The sequence below is a fragment of the Lepidochelys olivacea genome, assembly GCF_965140295.1.
Source record: "Lepidochelys olivacea isolate rLepOli2 genome assembly, chromosome: 14".
NCBI lineage: Eukaryota > Metazoa > Chordata > Testudines > Cheloniidae > Lepidochelys > Lepidochelys olivacea.
This window is the reverse complement of record NC_140424.1, coordinates 12,878,669-12,899,168: the sequence shown is the minus strand read 5'-3', so window position 1 is coordinate 12,899,168 and position 20,500 is coordinate 12,878,669. Positions and strand designations below refer to the sequence as shown.

Below are 20,500 nucleotides of genomic sequence, written 5' to 3'. Positions count from 1 at the left end.
ACCTGCATAGATGCAGAAAAATCTCTCAAGTTAGAGACTAGTGTTCCCATTTAAACTCAGCTGCAATTGAAAAGTGCTCTCCTTTCAGTAAGTAAGTTAATAAGCACCCTCCATTCTTACTTCTAGTCTTAGATACCAGTTTTATTTATAGTGTTATTCTGTAAGGCACAGTAACAGCAGTGAATACTGCTCCAAGCAACCTTTTGAAAAGAGAAACTTTCAGGTTTGGGGTGGGTTTTATTTTTTTATTTTTTTTTTTAAACACTAGTTTTAAAGAATTTGGGATGATAATTCTCAAATCTTTAGAGAAGACAAACAACTAATGTTCACTTTCAGCACCAGAAATCAAAGAACATTGTACTTCATCAATTCGAGTACAACCCCATGTATCTGAACCTCTATTATCCATCTTTCTGTATTAATCAAACCACCAGCACACATACAGGAATGTGGGAAACTGACCCTTCAGCCCTGCTGCCCGGAACTGATAGCCCGTGCCCTGCCGGGGGGAGCTGAAACATGTAACTTAGCATTGTGGGGCCACTGTGGTGTGCGGCCCAAGGCAATTGCTACAAAAAGGTTAAGAAACACTATAATGTTCAGGATTAAAAAGAGTAAAAATGATCAATACGTGTACAGATGGTTAAAAAACTCATCTGTTTTCTTGTTAATACATGAACAAAAACATTGTTTGCAAGAACTAGGGGTCTGTATGATCTGTTAAGTAGATAAACAGATAAGAAGGGGGGTATGTTTTAATGCTTTTCCAGGAGGGGCCAGCTAGTTTAAAAGCAACTCCGCATCTTAAAATAATGGATAGAAAGCTCTTTGCCCATTCTCCTGATTGTCCAAATTTTTGATTATCCAATCTGGCCCCATTCCCAACCAGATCAGATAAACAGGGTTCCACTGTAACTTGTAAAAGAGACTCCTTAACAGTAAATTGAGAGAAAGGTGCTTAAATCTATTTTGTACAGATGTCAGTGGGTCTGAGGAAGCAAAGGGAGGGAAGGGAAGTGATGGCGAGAGAACATAAGGAGAGCTCAAAAGAGCAGTGGGTGCTCTTCACATATTTGAGACACGAGACTTTGGGGGTAAAGAGCTTACAATGTATATAAAGAAACCACCCAGGTGAAATGCAACAACTTGTTTTTGGGTTTTGTTTTTTTTTACTGCAATGATTTTTCTTGGGTTTCCTTTTTAAATTTTAGATTTCCACTTTTAAACAAAACCTTGCAGTTTGTTTTTAACTTACCTGTCAGTGTCTAATTTACTCCTTAGGATTTAGCTGGTGACAAAATGACTTTTTCCTGAAGCAAGCCAACTACTGGTGTGGGAAGGAAGAAGAAAGAGGGAGCAGAATTCCATTACAGAGAGTAGCCATGGAAAAATGAGCCATCTCTACCTGAGGAAATGCTGTTTCCCACCAAGTTTTGGAGTCAAAATGGCTCACATACCTAATATGTTATAATTAAAGCCCTACTTAAATTACAGGAGGATTGTCAAAAAATTGAAGCTGACTTGCAATCAAGTCTTGCAATCTGCATGGAAAATTGCAGAAAAGTAATAATGGACCTTATTATTTGCGGGAATAAAGTCTATTGTTTTCCTGCAAATTTTCTGCTGTCGACTGCCAGAGACTGAGAGTGCGGGCCTGGGTGTGACAGCAGGGGCTCCAGCTCTCAGCTCCAGGGCAGCTGCCACTGTCAGCCCCACAACGGGGCTCCTGCTCTCAAAACTGCAGTGGAAACCTAATACTGTGGAATCCGCAATATTGTAAGTTAAATAGAGTCTTAGGCCTGGTCTATACTGCACAGTTAGGTCAATGTGAGGCAGCTTACACCGACCTAATTATGTCAGTGTACACACTGCAGCAGTGTCCCACCAATGTAAGTCCCCTACTACACCGACATAACTCCACCTCCATGAAAGGCATAGGGCTTATGTCCCTGTAGATAGGGTGACACAGTGTCTGTCTAGACACTGCATTACTTACATCAGCTGTTGGCTGTCTTGTCAATTTCAGGACTCCATGCTGGTATTGATATTGACCAGAAAGCCTGGCAGCTTCTATTTCCCAGTCTTTATTTCTTAAATTTGACAATTCTTGCACCCTTTCAAAAAGTTATAGTAATTACCTTTTACTTGAGCTGACCAACCAATTCTGATTTAATGATCACATCTGGGCCACAGACCAGACCAATCTTATTTTATTGTTTGTATGCCTGTCTTAGAAGACCGGAGTACAAACACACAGTAAGAGAATTATTCCTGCCCCAAAAACCTTTACAGTCTAAGGCTGAAAAGACTTATGATGCACTTAACATTGCAAGGACTCAGAGTCCCCCCCTTTGGCTTCAATGGTATGTGTTTCATACTTGCTTAAATCTTTACAGGATCAGAGTCTAATTTGATAAGAAACAGCAAAAGGGTAAACAGAGGCCCAGAGAGGGGAAGTGACTTGCCCATGTTAACCATAGGTCAGTGGCAAATCTGGCAACAGAATCCAGGTCTCCTGGTTACCACCTAGTGTCCTATCCACCACACCACACCGCTCCCCAGAAATCAATCTGCTAACAATACGAAAGGAATATCAAAGGATCTTAGGTCACTTACCTTATCATTTCAGTCCATCGCACAGCTTCCTGAAGCTCCATCAGCCTCTCTTTATATTGATTTCTTTCCATCAGGACACGGGCCATTTCAACACGGGTAAAACGTTTCCTCTGAGCAGTGGGAACATCACTCTGCACATACAGAAAAACAAGCTTATAGTACTACAAAGGAATATCAGGGGCATGAGGTCAACCACCACTTTCTGCTTAGAAAACAGGGGAATTAGCTCAAGTGTCTTGGATGACTGCAAATGCCACTGAACTGCACAAGGCAAGAGCTGGGTAGCCAGGATTCAAACAGTTTTGGGCTCTGTAGGCCTAAGACAACACCATGAACTCCAACCAGAAATCAATAAATAGCCAGTGGAAACTAAGTCAAAACCAGTTCACTAAAGGGAACAGGAGGCAGGAAAGGATTCAAGCAGGTTAGTCTAAATAAACTGACATTTTGTTTCCCTTGACTTTTCTTCTTTCCCACATGGAAAACAGTTTATATCTTGATTAAGCCACGTAAGTTCCATAGAATTAAACCAATAAGATGGAATATTAGAAAAGGACATGACACAAACTTAGTGTTAAATATACACCTACATCATCCTCCTCTTTCGCTTTTTGTCTTGCTTCCTCTGCTTCTGCACGAGCTCTAAAGAAAAAAAGATGAGATAACTAAAAGAATCTTTAGCAGATGTTGCTAAACTTTCATGAGGACAGTACTAAACACTCACTTTCTAAGCTCTTCTTCTAATTCCTTGTTCTTCTCTTCAAGCTTCTGCTTGGCTTGTTTTACAGCTTCTAGTTCTCCATGCAGTACATCCTTCTCACAGGTCAATTCATCCACTTTTGCTATCAAATCATTCTTTACCACATTCAGCGCATTTCTATGCGACAAACATTTGGAATGCATTTTTATAACAACTCCACTGAAACCTAACAGCACATAGCTTTGTAACACTAGCATAATTTAGTTCCTATACTTGGGAAACCTCCAAATAGATAATGTTGTATGCAGCAACTAGAAGTTTCTAAACTTTCTAAAACAAGCTTAAAAAGTACATGACATGCAACACCACCACTGTGTTGTAAACAGATGACTTCACGTGTTACCATCTTCTCTCTAAAGCTGCTAAAAACCTGGAAATAAAAGCATCCAAATGAAATTAAAGTTCAAATTCAAGTAATCTACATAGCGAATAAATTCCTATAGCTGGTTTCAATTCCAAATTGGAACACATTTTCAGCAGCTTGTCAAAACAGGCAGAAAAATAAAAATATTTGACAACAGTCATGCTTGTAATGGAAGTTACAGTGGCCAAGTGGCACAACTGTATTAGAGAACAGACTGGTCAGGTTCCTAGGGCTAAAAAAAATTTTTTTTTTAAATCTTTATTTACACTGGACCTCTTCACCCTGAAAATTCCTAAAAGAAAGAATATCAGCAAAGCCACACATACTCTGCCAATAAAACCTACAAAGTAGGGTTGCCAGATGTTCGGTTTTCAACTGGAACGTCCAGTCGAAAAGGGAAACTGGCAGTAACTGGCCTCTGCCACCGCGGGGCAGGAAAAGCAGCAGCTCCTGGAGAGCACCTCTGCTTAGCAGCTGCTGCTGCTCTTCCCACCCCGCAGCCTGACAGACCTGACTCCAAAGTAGGTACCAGTGCTGTGCATGGAGGGCAAGGGTGACCTATCTGTCCCCCCTGCCCTGCTGTGCCCCAATTTCCCCTTCCCAGCACCTCGCTCTGCGGACCCCCTCCACCCCACTGTGTCCCAATTTCCCCTTCCCAGTGCCTCACTCCCCAGCCTCACTCTATGCCCCTGCCATGCCCTGATTGGACATGCAGGCAGGCTCCATGTCAGCTCCTCCCAGCCCAGCTCTGCAGGCAACAGGTGAATCCCAGGGGATGGGGGGCAAGCGACAGAGGCAGGTATAGAGAGCAAGTGACCAGGGGAGGAGGGCCACAGGGCAGGGGTGTTCGGTTTTCAGGGATTAGAAAGTTGGCACTGCACACTGTTCTTGTTTTGCTCTTGGAAGCTAGTAGATTACTGAAAAGGACAAGATTTCTTGCTCTCTCATTAAAGTTTTTGTATTTTAAATACTCTGCATACTAACAGGAATGGAGGACGCTGGCAGAGTGCAATACAAGTCTACCAAGCAAAAGTATAATTAGTAGATTGAAGTGACATTCTAGACAAAATCAAATACATTGTGATTCACAAAAAGAGCCAGACATAGTACACATAATTGCGGGTTGCTCTGAATACTAATATATACCATTTAATGCTAAAGTAAAAGTGTCACCATTTGTCAGTGATCCCATATGGCACGGTCCATTTTGGAAAATGATAAAAAGAGTGAGAGCAGAGGGAGGAGGCAGGAAGTGCTCCCCAATTAAAAGCTACAGTTTGACACTTACTTAGTCTCCAATAGCTGGGTGTTCTCCAGAATAAGATTTTCAACTTCACGGCCCATTCCTTTCCAAGGGAGAGTAAGTGAATGAATTTCAGAAAAAAGAATGGATATTTTTACAACAGAGAAATCAAATTCAAATATTTTATTTAAATATGGTTAATCTACATTTTGTCTTTATCTACCTAACGAGATGAATATATAAGCACCTCACAGAAGCAACATAAATACTCCCACTGAGCAACTATCTAAAGCTTTTTGTCCCTTCCATCTCTACTTAGCTTTGCTTTCATCCTTTCCCAGGTGATGCCCAAAGATAGCCCTGGCTAATGACCAACAAAGTGTCTGCTGGTTTTTTCCCCAAATGAATTGCAGGCTTTATGGAAAGGTTAAAGTACTACTAGGTCAAATAGAACATCTATGTCATTCATGGACAATTTTTTTTTTTAACCATTTACAACGCGCACATTCAATGAAGCGTTCTACAAAAGAGGTTATAGAGTATATTTTATGTTCAAAATATGCATTTTTAATACACACAGGACATGCTGAACAAGAAAGCTCAGAGATAGTGTGAAAGCCTTGAAGATCTCCCCAAAGCAGATGGTACCTTACCAAAGAAATTACGGTCTTTATAGCCCATGCATTCCATGTACAGCAAAAACAAGAACAAGAAACATTTAATGTAAGGAGTAGTATGAGCAAAAAGCAATAACAAATCAAGAGATTTGTAAGCTGTAAGAGTGAATTTAAAAAAGCCAGCACCGAAAATATGAAATGAAATGTTCTATCATTTGAAGCAGATTGATATGTAAGACAGACAGTAAAATAAATGAGTATCACCAAATGAGTTAGCCAGGTATAAACAAAGCTTTAAATGAACCAAAAGGTAATCTTCACTTCTGTGACACGCTTTAGAAGCATGGTATTTGGAACAAGTGCTAAACCGATCAATGCAAAATTTAGATGAAATAGTCGATTCTGAAAAAAATTCCAAGTTTTGAGTTTAAATGCTTTCAATTGTTTTATGCATCCATAAGGTTCATTCTTATTTCTAGGAAGTTCCTATACATCACTGTCTGCATGCTTATTATATTTTAAGTAGAATCTACTGTAGAATTTTAAGTATTGTTTTAATTTTTAAAATGAAACAGCAATAATAGTTGTAAGTCTTGTTCATCAAATTATTTTCAAGACAACCAAGCCCAGCATTATGTACACACTGATAATAGGAGCAATTATGGCAATTAGAGGTTAGCATTACACAGCAAAATAAAAAAATCTTAAGGAATTACCCTCATTGAAAGAACAGTGTGCACGTCTGGGTTTAACAAGTTCCCTAAACACAGTAATATCTTCCAAAACATTTGATAAAGCAAAAAGAAAAAAATTAAAAATGAACAAATCTTAATAGTAAAAAGTAACGTTTAAAATAGGCAAATTGAAGTTTATTTAATCTTGTGAGTGATTAGTGTATCATATTCCCCTAAAAGGGGAACACCAGGTCTCTTATAGGGCTCACTGGACTTTAGATTGAAAGTAGTAAGTTACCTTTATAATATACAGGTTATTTCATCACAGCTATTTTCACTTTGCCAACAGTTGTAGAAAACCAAGGATTGCAATCAGGAGGTTTTGCTTGTTTGAAGAACAGCTTTGCCTTTTTTTATTATTAAAAACTGAATTATATATGAAGAACTATTTTAAAAGGGTACCTAGGATGATTTGCACTAAATGCAAATAACTGTTGGGATCCCTACATTGTCAAGAATGTGGATAAATCACAGCTGGAAAGCAAGGGCAAAAAAATGTTTCCAAGCAGAAAAAATGCAGATAATGTATTATATGAAAGCAGCAGCCAGGAATGCCTAACTGTAGAAGCAATAGTTTTCAAAGTATTTAAAAGCATACACACCAGAATATTCCCCTGGGTATGCAGCCCAAGAGAAAACAGATTATAGAATCCCGATTAACTAGGTTTTACAGAACTAGAAACTCAATGCTAACATTAATTTAGAATGGAATAATCCACTAAAAACACACTCAATACACTGTAAATAGATGTGACTTGTGTGTGATGCAACAGTTATGAAAATGTATGCTTCTGAGACAAAAATATCCATGTGCTGTAATGCTACATAAATGAAACTACCAATATGATCATATCAAGTTCGTAGGTCAACACATATTTCCACATAACACATGAGAAGCCTAATTGCACATATTATAGGAATAGACTTAGTAAAAGAATTGTTCTCTAAACATAAGTAACAAAATAAACGTTGCCTAAATAATGAGAAGACTAAAAAGGGTTTTAATTTTTGCTCAAGGAAAATGGGGTGCCCAATACGGGGACAAGTCTGACAGATTTAAATAACTATTTTGTAAGATCTACTACTAGGAGCAGGCACTAAAAATTGCTGCTAATGGGCTATGAAACTTGATCTCAAGGACCCATTTTTGAATGCAGAATGTTAGTAGCAACTAAAAATGACCACTGTATGAGGACATGTGAAGTGAGTTATGGATGCCTACCAAAACTAGGAAGAGATGACCACAGAAAACCACCACAACAGTTACCACCATTGCTTGTGGTCTCAGCAAGGAAGTCCCAAGTATGAGGAAAACAACAGAACTATTTTTCCCCTTAGTGGTGGTCTTTCCAGACTAGGGACAATGGCAGCTAACAATAGGTACAACCTGCATCGCTGCTGCCTATTCAAAATAAAATCTGTTCCAGTGCAACTCTGTATCCAGTTTTCCCCACTAAACAAGGAATACTCAGGGAAGTGCACAATGTGAATCACCAGAAATTCAGACTATACAAAAATACGTTTGGTTCTTGCAAATTCTACACCATGCCTCCTTAGATAAGAAGTCTGAGAGTCAGACTGCTCTTAATGCTTTCTACACAGCTCATTTTCAGACTCAAAAATCAGCTGCTTCTAAGGGCTTGTCTACACTACTGCTTAAGTTGATGTAATTTACATTGCTCAGGGAAATGAAAAAACCACCCCTGAGCAACAATTTACATCTACTTAAAATGGTCTCTACACTGCGCTATGTTGGCAGGAGACATTCTCCTGCTGACATAGCTTCTGCCTCTCGTTGACAGTGAATAATTATGTTGACAACAGAGTGCTCTCCCATCGCCATAGTGTGTCTTCACCAGACACGCTGCAGCGGCACCGATTTAGCTCGGTAGTGAAGACAAGCCCTAAGATATGTTCTATAATATCTACTGCCATCTATTCAAAAAAATAAAGTGTGGATGCTGAAAAATGGCTCAGTTGTTTTGCCACAGCAAAAGTTTCATGGCACAGATGTCATTACTGAGTTGTTGCTTTTTGTTAAACACTGGGGGATGCTAAAGTGATTCTAAATGGTTTGGTTCTCAATCACCACCAACTTGTTTCACAAACTCTTTCATAGGCAAAATTCCAAATATGAATATAAAAAGCACAGTGAGGCCCAATTTGTTACCCAAAAGGTTTTAAGCAATGTTAATTTGATTGTTCAAAACTGAGAAAGAATTGCTTTGTAAGAAACATATCCTAAATATATGAGGCAGTAGACACATTCTTGTGTCATACCATATACAGAGCAATTCAAATACCAAGCACTTGAAAGAATTTATGAAAGGCTGAATTTTAAAATGTGTGCTTTTAAAAAGTGTGCTATACCACAGGAAATTCACATTGAACTAAGAGATGGTTTCATTTATCAGTACAGGAAAACGGAGCCTTATTCAGCTTCAGGCAGCAGAGACTAGAAGAATTATCCTAAGTGAAGTGAATCAGGGTTTGAACAGTCACCAAGTTTACTATTACATTTGTAATCTTGACTCAGGACCTCAATGAAAATAGAATCTGTCTCCACTGAGTAATATCCAAATTAATCCACAAAAAATTTAGGCATCACAACAGAAGCTGAATAGGGCGGTAGAGGTTTAGCAAAACGTGGACAGACTGATTCCAATGTTCTTGTTCCTTTCTTGACACTGACAGAAGTCACTTGAACAAGAAAAAACTTTCACACTTAAAGAAGCCTAACCATGAAATAGCACACACATTTATTCTACTAACTTAACTGAACTTTAATACCCTTTCAAGGCCACTGAAATCGGAGCTTAATCCAATGAATCAGTGTATATTTCAGGAAATATATTTAAAGGGAGCTGCAATTACCAGAAATATGCTATAAAAACACTAGCATCATAATTTCTTCAACTAACTTGTCTTACCCAATAAATCTGCTCCTTCATCCACATCTCCAATTAGGCCAGAGCCAGCAGAGGACAGCTCTTCGAAGAGAGATTCTGTATTACGATCAAATGCTTTGTTCTCTATACCTTTGGTAGGAGTGCTAAGCAGCAGAATTGAAATTTTTAGAAGTCAGAAAACTGAACCAACTATCAGTCAAACATTTCACACAGTTGCACAGCAAAGGAAAAATGTGATTTTAGATGGCTGCTCTATGGTTTGGCTTATAGCTCATTCATTAACACAGAAATGAACTGAAAACCTTGCTGGACGTTTCTTAAGTACCAGTGTTGGAAGAGTGTACCCCATATGGGCCCTGAAGGGGATAATGTGAGCCAGAGAGACCTATTAACATACATGGCAGCACCTGGGAGAGACAAAGCCAGGAAGTTTGTAGCAGAAAGTGGGCTGCAGGGACAGAGTCTGCAGTCACTCCCTGCCTTTTCTATCCCCCAGAAAGCGGCCCAGGGAGGCAGCAAGGTGTCTGAGGGAACAGACCTTGGCTGCCAGCTACAGGGTCCCTGGACTACAACTAAAGTAAAGAGGGGGCCTGCATTCCCCTACCAACCACAAAGGAAGGTAGTGTGAAACCCCCAGAGATAAGGGATGTAAGGACCATGGAACCCAGGGACAGACAGAAGACCTGCTGTAAGGTCACTAGACCATAGCTGGGCTGGAGACAGTTACCCTGGAAGTGGTGGACTAAAGCATGACCTGGCCAGAGGGCCAAGTTGCAAGAAGAGAGACAACAGCACCAACAGAGCAACCTCAGCAGGTGATACCATAGGGGGAAAACAGCTGCTACACTACACTTGACCACAAGGAAGTGCTCATGCAGTGAGAAAACCCCTTTACAGTGCCTAAGTGGCTTACGAGACTAAGAGCTTGTCCACAAAAACTTAGTACTCTCTGAAGTAAGCATACTATGGAACTTTTAGTGCATGATTGCAGGGGGGCTCAGGGCTCTGGACTGGGGGTGCAAGCAATAAAAACAAAACTTGCTGTTATAAGAATTCTTCAGGGAAGAAAAAAAGAGGTCATGGGAACTGATTGTGCAACATGTGCTCTCAATCTGTTAAAACTCCAAAAAGTTCAAAATGAGTAACTGTGGTAACTTCTGAAACCCTAATCTGTGTACTCAAGTCACAGTATACAATTTACCTTGAACCTTTATATCCACTGAGGTCTTTATCCATATCGAGCTCTGGAGTGGACTCGATGATTGCCTGAACTTCAGATTTTTCTTCATTTTCATTAGCGCCTGGGGGTGGAGGTGGGGAAGTAATATTAGTCACATACAAGAAAAGCTCTGTACATTATTGGCTTAAAGAGAGTCACATGCAGGGGTCCTCCTGACAAATTTCATATATTGTGGCAAAGCCTCTAAATTGTATAGAACTTGAGTTCATATACTGGTCATTCTATACTGGCCTCACATGTTTAAAAAGTGATGTCATTCATCAAAACAGAGGGACTAATGAACTAATTCTATTTCACTTTAATTTAAAATTCAATTTTACAATGCCTGGATTTCAGGTTCTTTCTGAAATGGTGCTGAACACACATTACTTGGCTCTGCTTGCTGCTAAATCAGGTTGAGCACTGCTTCAGCTACAACTCATTAGCAATAGGTAAAAAATTCATATTGTAAAGACAAAGCCTTAGACCATGCAATAGTCTCCCAAAGAAAGTGGTGGAAAAACCATTACCTCAAATATTTAAAACCAGACAGAACAAAGCAGTCAAAATATATTGTAAGGGAAACTCATGAAGGGAGATGGAATTAGCTCATTTAGTCTTTCTAGTTTTTTTAAATAACCCTGGAATGTAATTAATACATAGATATACTTCACATTCCATGGAAAATAAGGCGTGAACAGCCCAAGGAAGTAAGTAGTGATCCTCATTTCAACTTCACCAGTACTCTGCACTCCCAAAAGTATGAACACAAATACTTCTTTCCCTCCAGGCACCGTGGACTGACTTTGTACTGCATTGCATTGAATTGCATATCAAGCACATCACATGCCTGAACTGTTACAGCAGCTTACCGATGGACACAGTTCTTGTTTCTTGAGCTACCTGCACTTCAATGTGCTTGCTTACATCTGATTTCTTGTTCAGTGCATCTGCACTCTTTGCAAGCTCTTCATTATCCTCTTTCAGGGGAGTTTCAGCAGATAACACAGGCACATCTGAAGCAGCTGTTGATGCTGGGGTAGTCGATTTTGAGCCTGCTTGACTAACATCAGAAAGTTCATCCTAAAATGGAAAGTTTTATTGTTTACACAATTGTCACAGGCATTAGTTTACACAAGGAGGATTCCAAATGAAGAAAAAGCATTAGTGCATGAACTTATTTCCCGTGCTCACTATGTTAATTTCATTCAAGTTAAAGCGCTAATTTAGATGTGGCAGAATATGCAGACTCTCATATGAATTTGAGCGATTAGATACATCTCGGTGATCTTAATATTTAGGGTTATGGTTTATATGTTTTAATAAGCAGAACGCTAAAAACGACTTGGCTTGCATGGTCAAGAAATAGTCTCCAAAAGGTACTGAAGATGATCAACAGTATGAATGGAACTTTATTTGAGCCTCCTTAGGCAACAAACTGCGTGTACCACTTCAAGAAAAAGCACTGAAAATGGATAATACCCTAATTTACAACGGTGATTGCTGAACATTAAGACAGACAAAAAATTAATATTAATATGTCTAAGGAAAGGAAATCAGTTTGATATGAAAACTAATCTGGTCAAGCTGGTTGCATGGAATCAATCATTTCTATTATTGCGTTTTCATTTACCAATGAAGTCCCCACACAGTAGTGTACTAAGGTGGCTAAATCCTACCTGGCAGAGTAAAAAGGACTACTTTGTTATAGGACTTCCCCTAATGAAAAGGCATGTTGAAGCCTTGTCTACATTGAGAACTTCAGGGAAACCTCCCACTGTTACAACTCCAGTGCAGCTCTACCAGTGCTAAGAATAACTAGCACTTTTGGACCCTGTCCAGCACAGCTCTACACAACAATGGTAAGGTTATCCATCACTAGTATACGCTACCATTCCTCTGCTAATTTCCCCACAATTCTCAGGGCAGACACTCTTCGGAGATTGCCTGCTAGACATACAGATTCTGAACAGATAGAAAGGCACCCAGATTTGAGTCGAGTCACTAAACAGACTAAGTATTCAGTTTTCTACAACGATATCCTGTAGGATTTGGAGCCGGAGATGAGATACTTTATATCATGCTTTATTTTCTTTACTAGGCCAAGAATATTTGCTTTTATTCAAGTTATGGGGAACTTTATGTGACAATTTGAATTGGGAATATTTGCTAGGTTTTTGTCTAAGCCATAAACCAACTTCTAACCTGAGAGAGGCAAGAATGAGGACTTAGTCAAAGAGGGTTGCAATTAACTTCTCCAAACAGTGCCAAAAGGGACCTTGGGGCAGTCTAGCGCTGATATAGCAAGAGCCAAACATGACAGTTCTAAGGCTTTTTACACTGAGTCTAAAGATAAAACATCCTGAGATTGATACATACAAAAAGTACATTGATTTAGAGATTACAGTTTAACCTTTCCAAGGCCTTCTGAAACAAAACTGGAAGAATCAAATAGCTGCAAGCAAGCTATTTAAAACATAGGAAATATGCCTAAAAGCAAAACACAGATTTGACCCTGGAAATTATTTTAGATCAAGACACCAAAACCAAAGTCAAGGTTGAAACAAAGTTTACATTTTATGAAGCACAAATTCACTGGCCTAAATCTGTATCTCTAGTGTCCCTTTTTAAAAAAAACCACATTACGGAGAAATGGAATTAGATTATATTAAATGATCATTCAATTAAGAAGCAAATAAAAATGGGCATATATAAATGGACATGCAGCACTATCAAAAAATTTTCACCCATTCTTAACACACAAAGGAAGTTTAATTAGGATTTCAGTTTTAATATTCATATCTGTAATTTTTTGCAAGATGAGATTTTTAAATGATTATTAAAATAGGGAGAAGCCAAACAATGTGACTATTGCTGCTTACATGGGAATTTTACTGCTGAGGGAATTGAGGGAGAGGAAGACAGTCAAACAAAGCACCACTTTTGAAAAACAAAATATTACACACTTAGGGTACAGTGTTTTTCAATGATACAAGAATCTCGGCAGTGCTCAGTATGTCACTTACCCAGTTTACATACTTAAGGGAAATTACAAAAACAGAGGAAAATGTTACCAGTTTTTGAACATTAAATTATACAGACTGCACAGGATCCTCAAAAAAAAAATCTGTATAGCTTCTAAAAAGTAGTAGATGGGCACTGTACATATATAGGAAATTTAAACTAGTGTTTTTTTTTTTGTTTGATCTCTTACTCACTAGTTACAAATTGGAAAGCCAAATATGATAGCAAGCAGAACATGTAGCTGCATTTTGAAGAAAGACCTTGGGAGGGATGGAGGAGAGATGGTGAGGAGGCTTCAATGCAAACCAACAATAAACAGTGCTGTACTTGCAAAAAACCTGAGCATTCTTCCCATCGCCATTTAATTTTCTGTACCAATACTTCATGTAACATCATCCATTGTTTGGCATGCCAATCCAATTCACTTTCTATTCAGAGTAACTGACTGCATGTGAATTTACTGCTGAAATACATTCCTGCTAGAGTGTTCAGACATTTATTCTGAATTTTATTCTGTTGTCACTACAATATATGAAATAAACTGAAGAGGAAAACTGATTTAATATACCAACTGTATTTATACGCAGAATTATTCAAAATGAAAAAAGTTATGTAAATAGAAATAAGGTCACTGCACAAAAACACGTAAAATATACAAATAAGGTGATACTTCAAATGTAGCTGAAAACCCTTTGTGTATTCACACTGCTGAAATGTCTGATTTTCCTTCAGACAGGGACTCCACTGTAATTCTTTGTAGTCTCCAAGAGGTTAACTAGGTGATCAACAACCTCCCCTTTCTTTTAAAGCACATTTTGGATCACAGCTAATAGTTAAACTATGAATCCAGATCTTATTACTATTACAGATTTTTATTACAGCTGAACCAAAAAACCCTGCTCGGGATTGTGGCTCCATTTTGCTAAGCACTGTAAAAATACATGACAGTCTCCGAGATGACAATCTAAGAAAAGTGGCCTACGAATGTGTGAGGGGGATTCCACTGAATACGTTTAAAATATATACTTTAATACCTATGTGCACATGGTCCCCGAGAATTATAATATAAAGTACCTACTATCCCCATCACCCCTGAAGACATCACCTAAAGGTAAACCCTAGTGATATTTCTGAAGTTGAACCACACAATTTTGATATAAAAATGGAGCTGGCTCTGAAAAAAGCAATTAACACTGAATTTAAAACACCACCACAAGGCTGCCATCTTCCACGTCAGGAGTGCCTCTCTATCACAACTGATCTTCCCATTTTATGAAACAGTCACTGTGATCCAGGAAGATAAGAATTGCCACTTTGTAGCAAATTTGACAAATGGTCAAATCTATTCTAGTATTCCATCTCGCACTGTTGCCAGTACCAGATACTTCAGAAAAAGACAAGTTCTCCATGATGGGCAATTAATGCAGTATCACGCACTGGGAAAATATTTCCTCTTAACTCCAGGCAGTCAGTGACTGGCTTATGTCCTGAAGCAAGAGGATCAATATCCCTATAATATTTAAGTAATGTAACTGCAGATAGTTTCATTAACCATACGTTTAATTGTTCTTTGCCTCCATTTCTTGTGACAATGAGTTCCAAAGACTGTATTGTGTTAAAAGTTTCCTTTTTAAATTTGTCATTTTAACTTTGTTACGGCTGAGTTGGAACAAAGTGGCATAGCTGGAGGTCTACTGTGTCACAATACCCACAAGTCATTTACATGTATATATCGACTAGCCCCAAATGGGTTCAAATTAATAGTTTATCTGTCCATTGTGGACAAACTCTACCCCAGTGTCTCCAACCTTTGTGGGAAGAGCATATTGCTATTCCCAGAAGACTGTGGCGGGTGCCAGACACCTGGCCGCTGAGAAACGGCAACACGTCTCGGTGGCATTTCAGTGGGCGGTTCTCCGGCGGCCACACTCGGCAGCACTGTGTCCTGTGGGCGCACAAAAATGCCCCGGCGGGTGCCATGGTGTCCGCGGGTATCGTGTTGGGGATCACTGCTCTACCCTAACTATGTTTAAAAATGTTCTTTCGAGATCCCTAACTAGTCTAGCAAATAGTTTTAACACTATCTTGTTTGTTCCTGCCACAAATTTGCTTGCTTGAGCAGGTTCAGGAAACAGTTTTAGCCTCAGTTTAGACTGGACCATTGTATACAGGACTTTTCATACTGAGGACCCTTGGGCTCACAGGTATTTGGGCTTAGGGTCTCCACCTGGATGCTGCTCATTCAATCTTTTTAGTCTTTCAAACACAAATGATGGGTGCTGTATAATAAATATACTTTCAGGTGTGCATCTAGATTTGTCTAACTCAATGCATCTCAAACATGAAGGCAACACACCTCTCCCCCACACCCCACATCTCACTTATGAAATGTACATATTTTATTTGGAAACTACTGTGCAATCACTACTCTGGGCTCCCTCTCATCCTTTTGACTTGACACTTTAGAAAAACATTCAATAACCAGAATGGCTGCACAGCCTTCAGAACAGCAGACCTCCAAATACAGAGTTTTTCACATGAGTAACAAGGCTTAAGAAAATGATCCAGAATTTATTAGCCTGGGGACCAAAACCGGTATTCAAGGTGAAATATACCTGTACTGCCATGTTCTGAAACCAATCTCCCACCCCCCTGCATTCAAAGGAATAAACAATTGTGTATTCGATAAGATGTTCTGCATTTATCTGTAGTATACATCGAATAGGAACATAACATTCTGTATGTAACTTACTATGCCTCTTGATTTTGTTTTATCTTATTTCCTTCACTCCCACTTCCTTAGTTTCTTACTACAGACTAAAGCTGCTCCTGCATTTGCCACATGTTATTTCTACTTCTCTCCCGCATATATCCTTTTTGCTTCCCTAACACTGCTTTCTGCTATGTCACCTGTATTTTCCATCCCATTTCCACCCCCTGCTCCTCCAAAAATGCTGACTTTGGCTCTTAATTTATTTCTCCGCTCTCTCTGGCACCAACCCTCACCTGCAGAAACACACCACACCCAGCCTTGCCCATCATCCATCCCTTCAGACATAAGGCTTGAAAAGTTTATTCCACCCAATAACCAGAAGTCTAAACTAGATCATTTAATTAGATGAAGGGCCTCATTGTCTAGGGGCAACATCCCGCGACGAAGCCAACCTCTGCACCAGTTTGTGCTTTGTATTCCTACTAGGGTGCTCTCCTTGAATCCTGCTCAGAGGTTCCATCCTTTATGGCCTCCACTTAGTAAGTGTGAAATCTGAAGCCTTCCCACCTTCCAGCAGCCAGGGGTTTAAGAGGGAGTTCTCTTTCCCCAATCCTAATCCAGAACCTCTAGACTATTGCAAGGGGAGGACATTCCCTACTGAGCTGACCCTATAACAACCTTTTTATAAAGCTCTCCTTTAACCTGCCTCTGCTGCTGCTTACAGCTGTCCCCCAGCCAGCAGCAGGAATCCAACCTGATCCACAGGGTCCTTAACAGCAGCAGTAAAATTGACTAGAGGCTTGTTAATTTCACTCTGCAGTTGAGCTCTACCAGCAGCAAAGATGCTGGTGCTGTCTGAGGATTTAGACAGGCAACAGTGCATGAGTTTGTACTCTATTGTTTGGAAGGGGTTCTCTGCAATCATAAGTGAAAAGCAAATCTTACCGTAAATGCATAAATTAATGGTATTTACCCCAGATCAAGTTCCTAGTCATATGAATTTTTCAAGCCCTAATGATTAATTTAGTACTTTTAGGTCCTGCCCCATCAATGATATCAAGCCTCATCTTACCATATTCTTTACTAAATACAGAGTTCACTGTACTGAGTTACATATGTAATACCAAATTTAGATTAGCTGTAAAGTGTCAGATTTTGAACATCTGAAACAACCTGCTGGAAAAGTCTCCAACTGTTTGGAAGTGTCAGAATTGCTTGCATTGTCTCCATATACCAATATCCTTAATCACAAATTTAAAAGTGACCAAGATGGGAAGAGTGAATATTTGTTAATCTCACAGTGAGTCAACTGGAGACTATAACACAGCATGTGTAACACCTGACTATTGGACATCTCTGACCGATTCCAAGAATATGTACGTTCCCTCCAAAGATACTCAGGAAGTCATGAAGCCCAAAATTAAGGAATTATGGCAAACAATTGAAGTCCATTTTCTAAAAAGGCTATGTGATTAAATATTATAAGTTGTTTTTTAATGTTAAAAAACACCTGCCCCAAGTTAAGGTTAAAGTTCAACTGGATAATGATTCATATTTTAGTAAACAAGTAATGAAGGGAGGAAATTGTACTCTAAGCGAATCCAGAGCTCACCCACACAGGGAATGAAACCTCAACATGAATGTTGGCTCTGTTCAAACATTTCTCCAACTCTGTATTCCGAATGCATACACTGAAGAATGCAGCACACACTGACCATTGACTTTACCACACAAAAAGCTCCAAATAAATGGCGTGGTTGCCCAACAGAAAGTGGCTGTGAAGAAAAAGGGTCTCAACTGAGTTTGAATCAATTGTTTCCAAAAATTATAAGGGACTAACCAAGGATTTCCGTATAATTCCATTGTTTTGCTGTAACTACTTAATTTCTTCCCTTGCATTTGGACACTGGATTTATCTATAGATTTAACTGATAGCAATATATGCTCCAGAAATCAGTGTGTGTTAAATGTAATTCCATTAAGCAGGAGTGAGTCTAAATATCTTCCCCAAATATTTTAAGAATTTGAAATAACCAAGTTGTATTTTGTAAGCAATGCCCCTCTGCCATGTACATTGGCCAAACCGGACAGTCTCTACGTAAAAGAATAAATGGACACAAATCACACGTCAAGAATTGTAACATTCAAAAACCAGTCGGAGAACACTTCAATCGCCCTGGTCACTCGATTCCAGGCCTAAAAGTCACAATATTACCAAAAAACCCTTCAAAAACAGACTCCAATGAGAGACTGATGAATTGGAATTAATTTTCAAACTGGACACCATTATATTAGGCTTGAATAAAGACTAGGAGTGTCATTACACAAAGTAAAACTATTTCCCCATGTTTATTAACCAACTGTTCCTCACACATTCTTGTCGACTGCTGGAAATGGCCCATCTTGATTATCACTACAAAAGGTTCCCCTCCCACCCCCCCTGAAAATAGCTCACCTTAACTGATCACTCTCATTATAGTGTGAAATACACCCATTGTTTCATGTTTTGTGTGTGTGTATAGATTAGATAGATCTTCCTACTATATTTTCCACTGCATGCATCCGATGGAGAGGGTTTTAGCCCACGAAAGCTTTTGCTCAAATAAATTTGTTAGTCTCAAAGGTGCCACAAGTACTCCCATTCTTTTTGTAAGCAACGTTTCCTAAAGCCTTTTTTCATGGAACTAAGTTGTGTATTTAAAATTAGGTCACTAAGTTTGTAGAGAACTAAATAGTGGTTTGTAAGCAATGCAATCAGAATAGGGATAGAAGAAAGCAATACACAACTACATCTCGTCTTCCAATGGCACCCAATATTGTCCTTACTGTACAAAGTTCCAAACTATCTAGATAAACCCTGGTCTGTGCTGCTCCTGGGCACCAATATGGAAGTGTTTTTAGGTGTACCATTGTGTATCCTTCAAATACTACAGCATGAATAAAAATGCAGGTATTTGAAAGCAATAGTACAAGACACTGGCAAGATACAAGTTAAAAACTATAATAGAAATTAATATTCCTCTTAGTAGTGACTGCAGTGCATCATGCCATTCCACAGGATCATTTATTAAATATAGGCACTGTGCTTGGCACTGTGTAAGATAAATACTATCTAACTTACAGAAATGATCCCTGCCCTAAGGCACTTAGTCTTATAACTAAACTGAGATATGTATATAGAGAGCATCAAAAATTGTGCATGCAAGGTAGCCATTTTTAAGTGTGTACAAGTTAATATTTTTAGAAGGACTAATGCCAAAAAATATAATCTGACAATATGAAATGACAGGTATTTTCTGGAGGGGACTGAAGGAGATCAGAAAACCCCCTTTATAACAACTCCATCCATTCAAGTCACGCGAGTCTAACCTGTATTTCAGCAAAGCAACTCCTCCTAAAGCCTGTCAATTTCTGAATAACTGAAATTGCTATGGGGAAATATGAATATAGAGGATTACTTGGGGGTACACAAGACAAATCTGACTCCTGAAAAGGGTACAGTAGCCTGGAAAGGTTGAAAACCACTGTACTATAGTATTTCTGTTCATGGATTGCTAAAGGACAAAGTTTTCAACAGGGTCTTCAGATCCTTTTTCTTTTTCAGTTTTTGTATCTATCAGGATCATGAAGTATGCTATAGTTTAGACAATGTTTTATCTCCTGAGTTGGGGTACTTATCCACCTGTGAAGAGGCATCTGTTTTTGTACCTCCAAAACTAGATGGGTTCATTAGTGGTAAGGCCCTTGTGACACCCTGACACCCCAATATCCTAATTAGATGACAGTGGTGAATATGTTTTGTACAAAATATATTTTGAGGTATCGTTCTAAAAGTCTTGATCTGCTAGACATTAATACCTTGTTGGATTGTGTGCGTTACCGTTGTATGTGAAGTTATGAAGTTTGGCTCTGTATGTGTTACTGAAACACGTTGTGAGGTTGAAAGCACCCACAGCCTTTCAAGTACAACAGTAAATAGGCCAAACAATGTTAATAGCTTATTGAGGAAATGCACAGAAGCAAAAGGATTACCTCAGGAACTGTATAAAATAGAAACCTCTGGTAGATAGCACTACACAATGGGAACTGTTTGACCTAGGTCATAGCAAGAGAGCTTTCCAGCAAATGGGAAGAAGAGGAACAATGACATCCTGGAGGGCAGGGGCTCACTCTCTCTGCAACAAGACACCTGAAAACACCTGAGGGGCAAGGACTGAACTGTGGTCAGTGATGGTCCCAGGCTAGAAGGATCTTTAGCCTGTATATGAAAACCTGGGAAAGCCAAGGAAACTAGTGTCTTA

General features: G+C 39.1%; 1 protein-coding gene across 4 annotated transcripts in view; it reads right to left on the bottom strand.

Moving 5' to 3' along the window:
- SPAG9 (sperm associated antigen 9) overlaps positions 1-20,500 on the bottom strand; it is a 105,694-nt gene that overhangs the window by 30,821 nt on the left and 54,373 nt on the right. For all 4 annotated transcript variants that reach the window (XM_084647198.1, XM_084647200.1, XM_084647199.1 and 1 more), the window contains 7 exons: positions 11,335-11,545; positions 10,445-10,544; positions 9,265-9,386; positions 5,029-5,086; positions 3,341-3,493; positions 3,207-3,258; positions 2,617-2,747 (listed from right to left, as the gene is read on the bottom strand). In XM_084647198.1, coding sequence (XP_084503324.1) covers positions 2,617-2,747; positions 3,207-3,258; positions 3,341-3,493; positions 5,029-5,086; positions 9,265-9,386; positions 10,445-10,544; positions 11,335-11,545 — 827 coding nt within the window. The remainder of the gene's footprint in view (positions 1-2,616; positions 2,748-3,206; positions 3,259-3,340; positions 3,494-5,028; positions 5,087-9,264; positions 9,387-10,444; positions 10,545-11,334; positions 11,546-20,500) is intronic.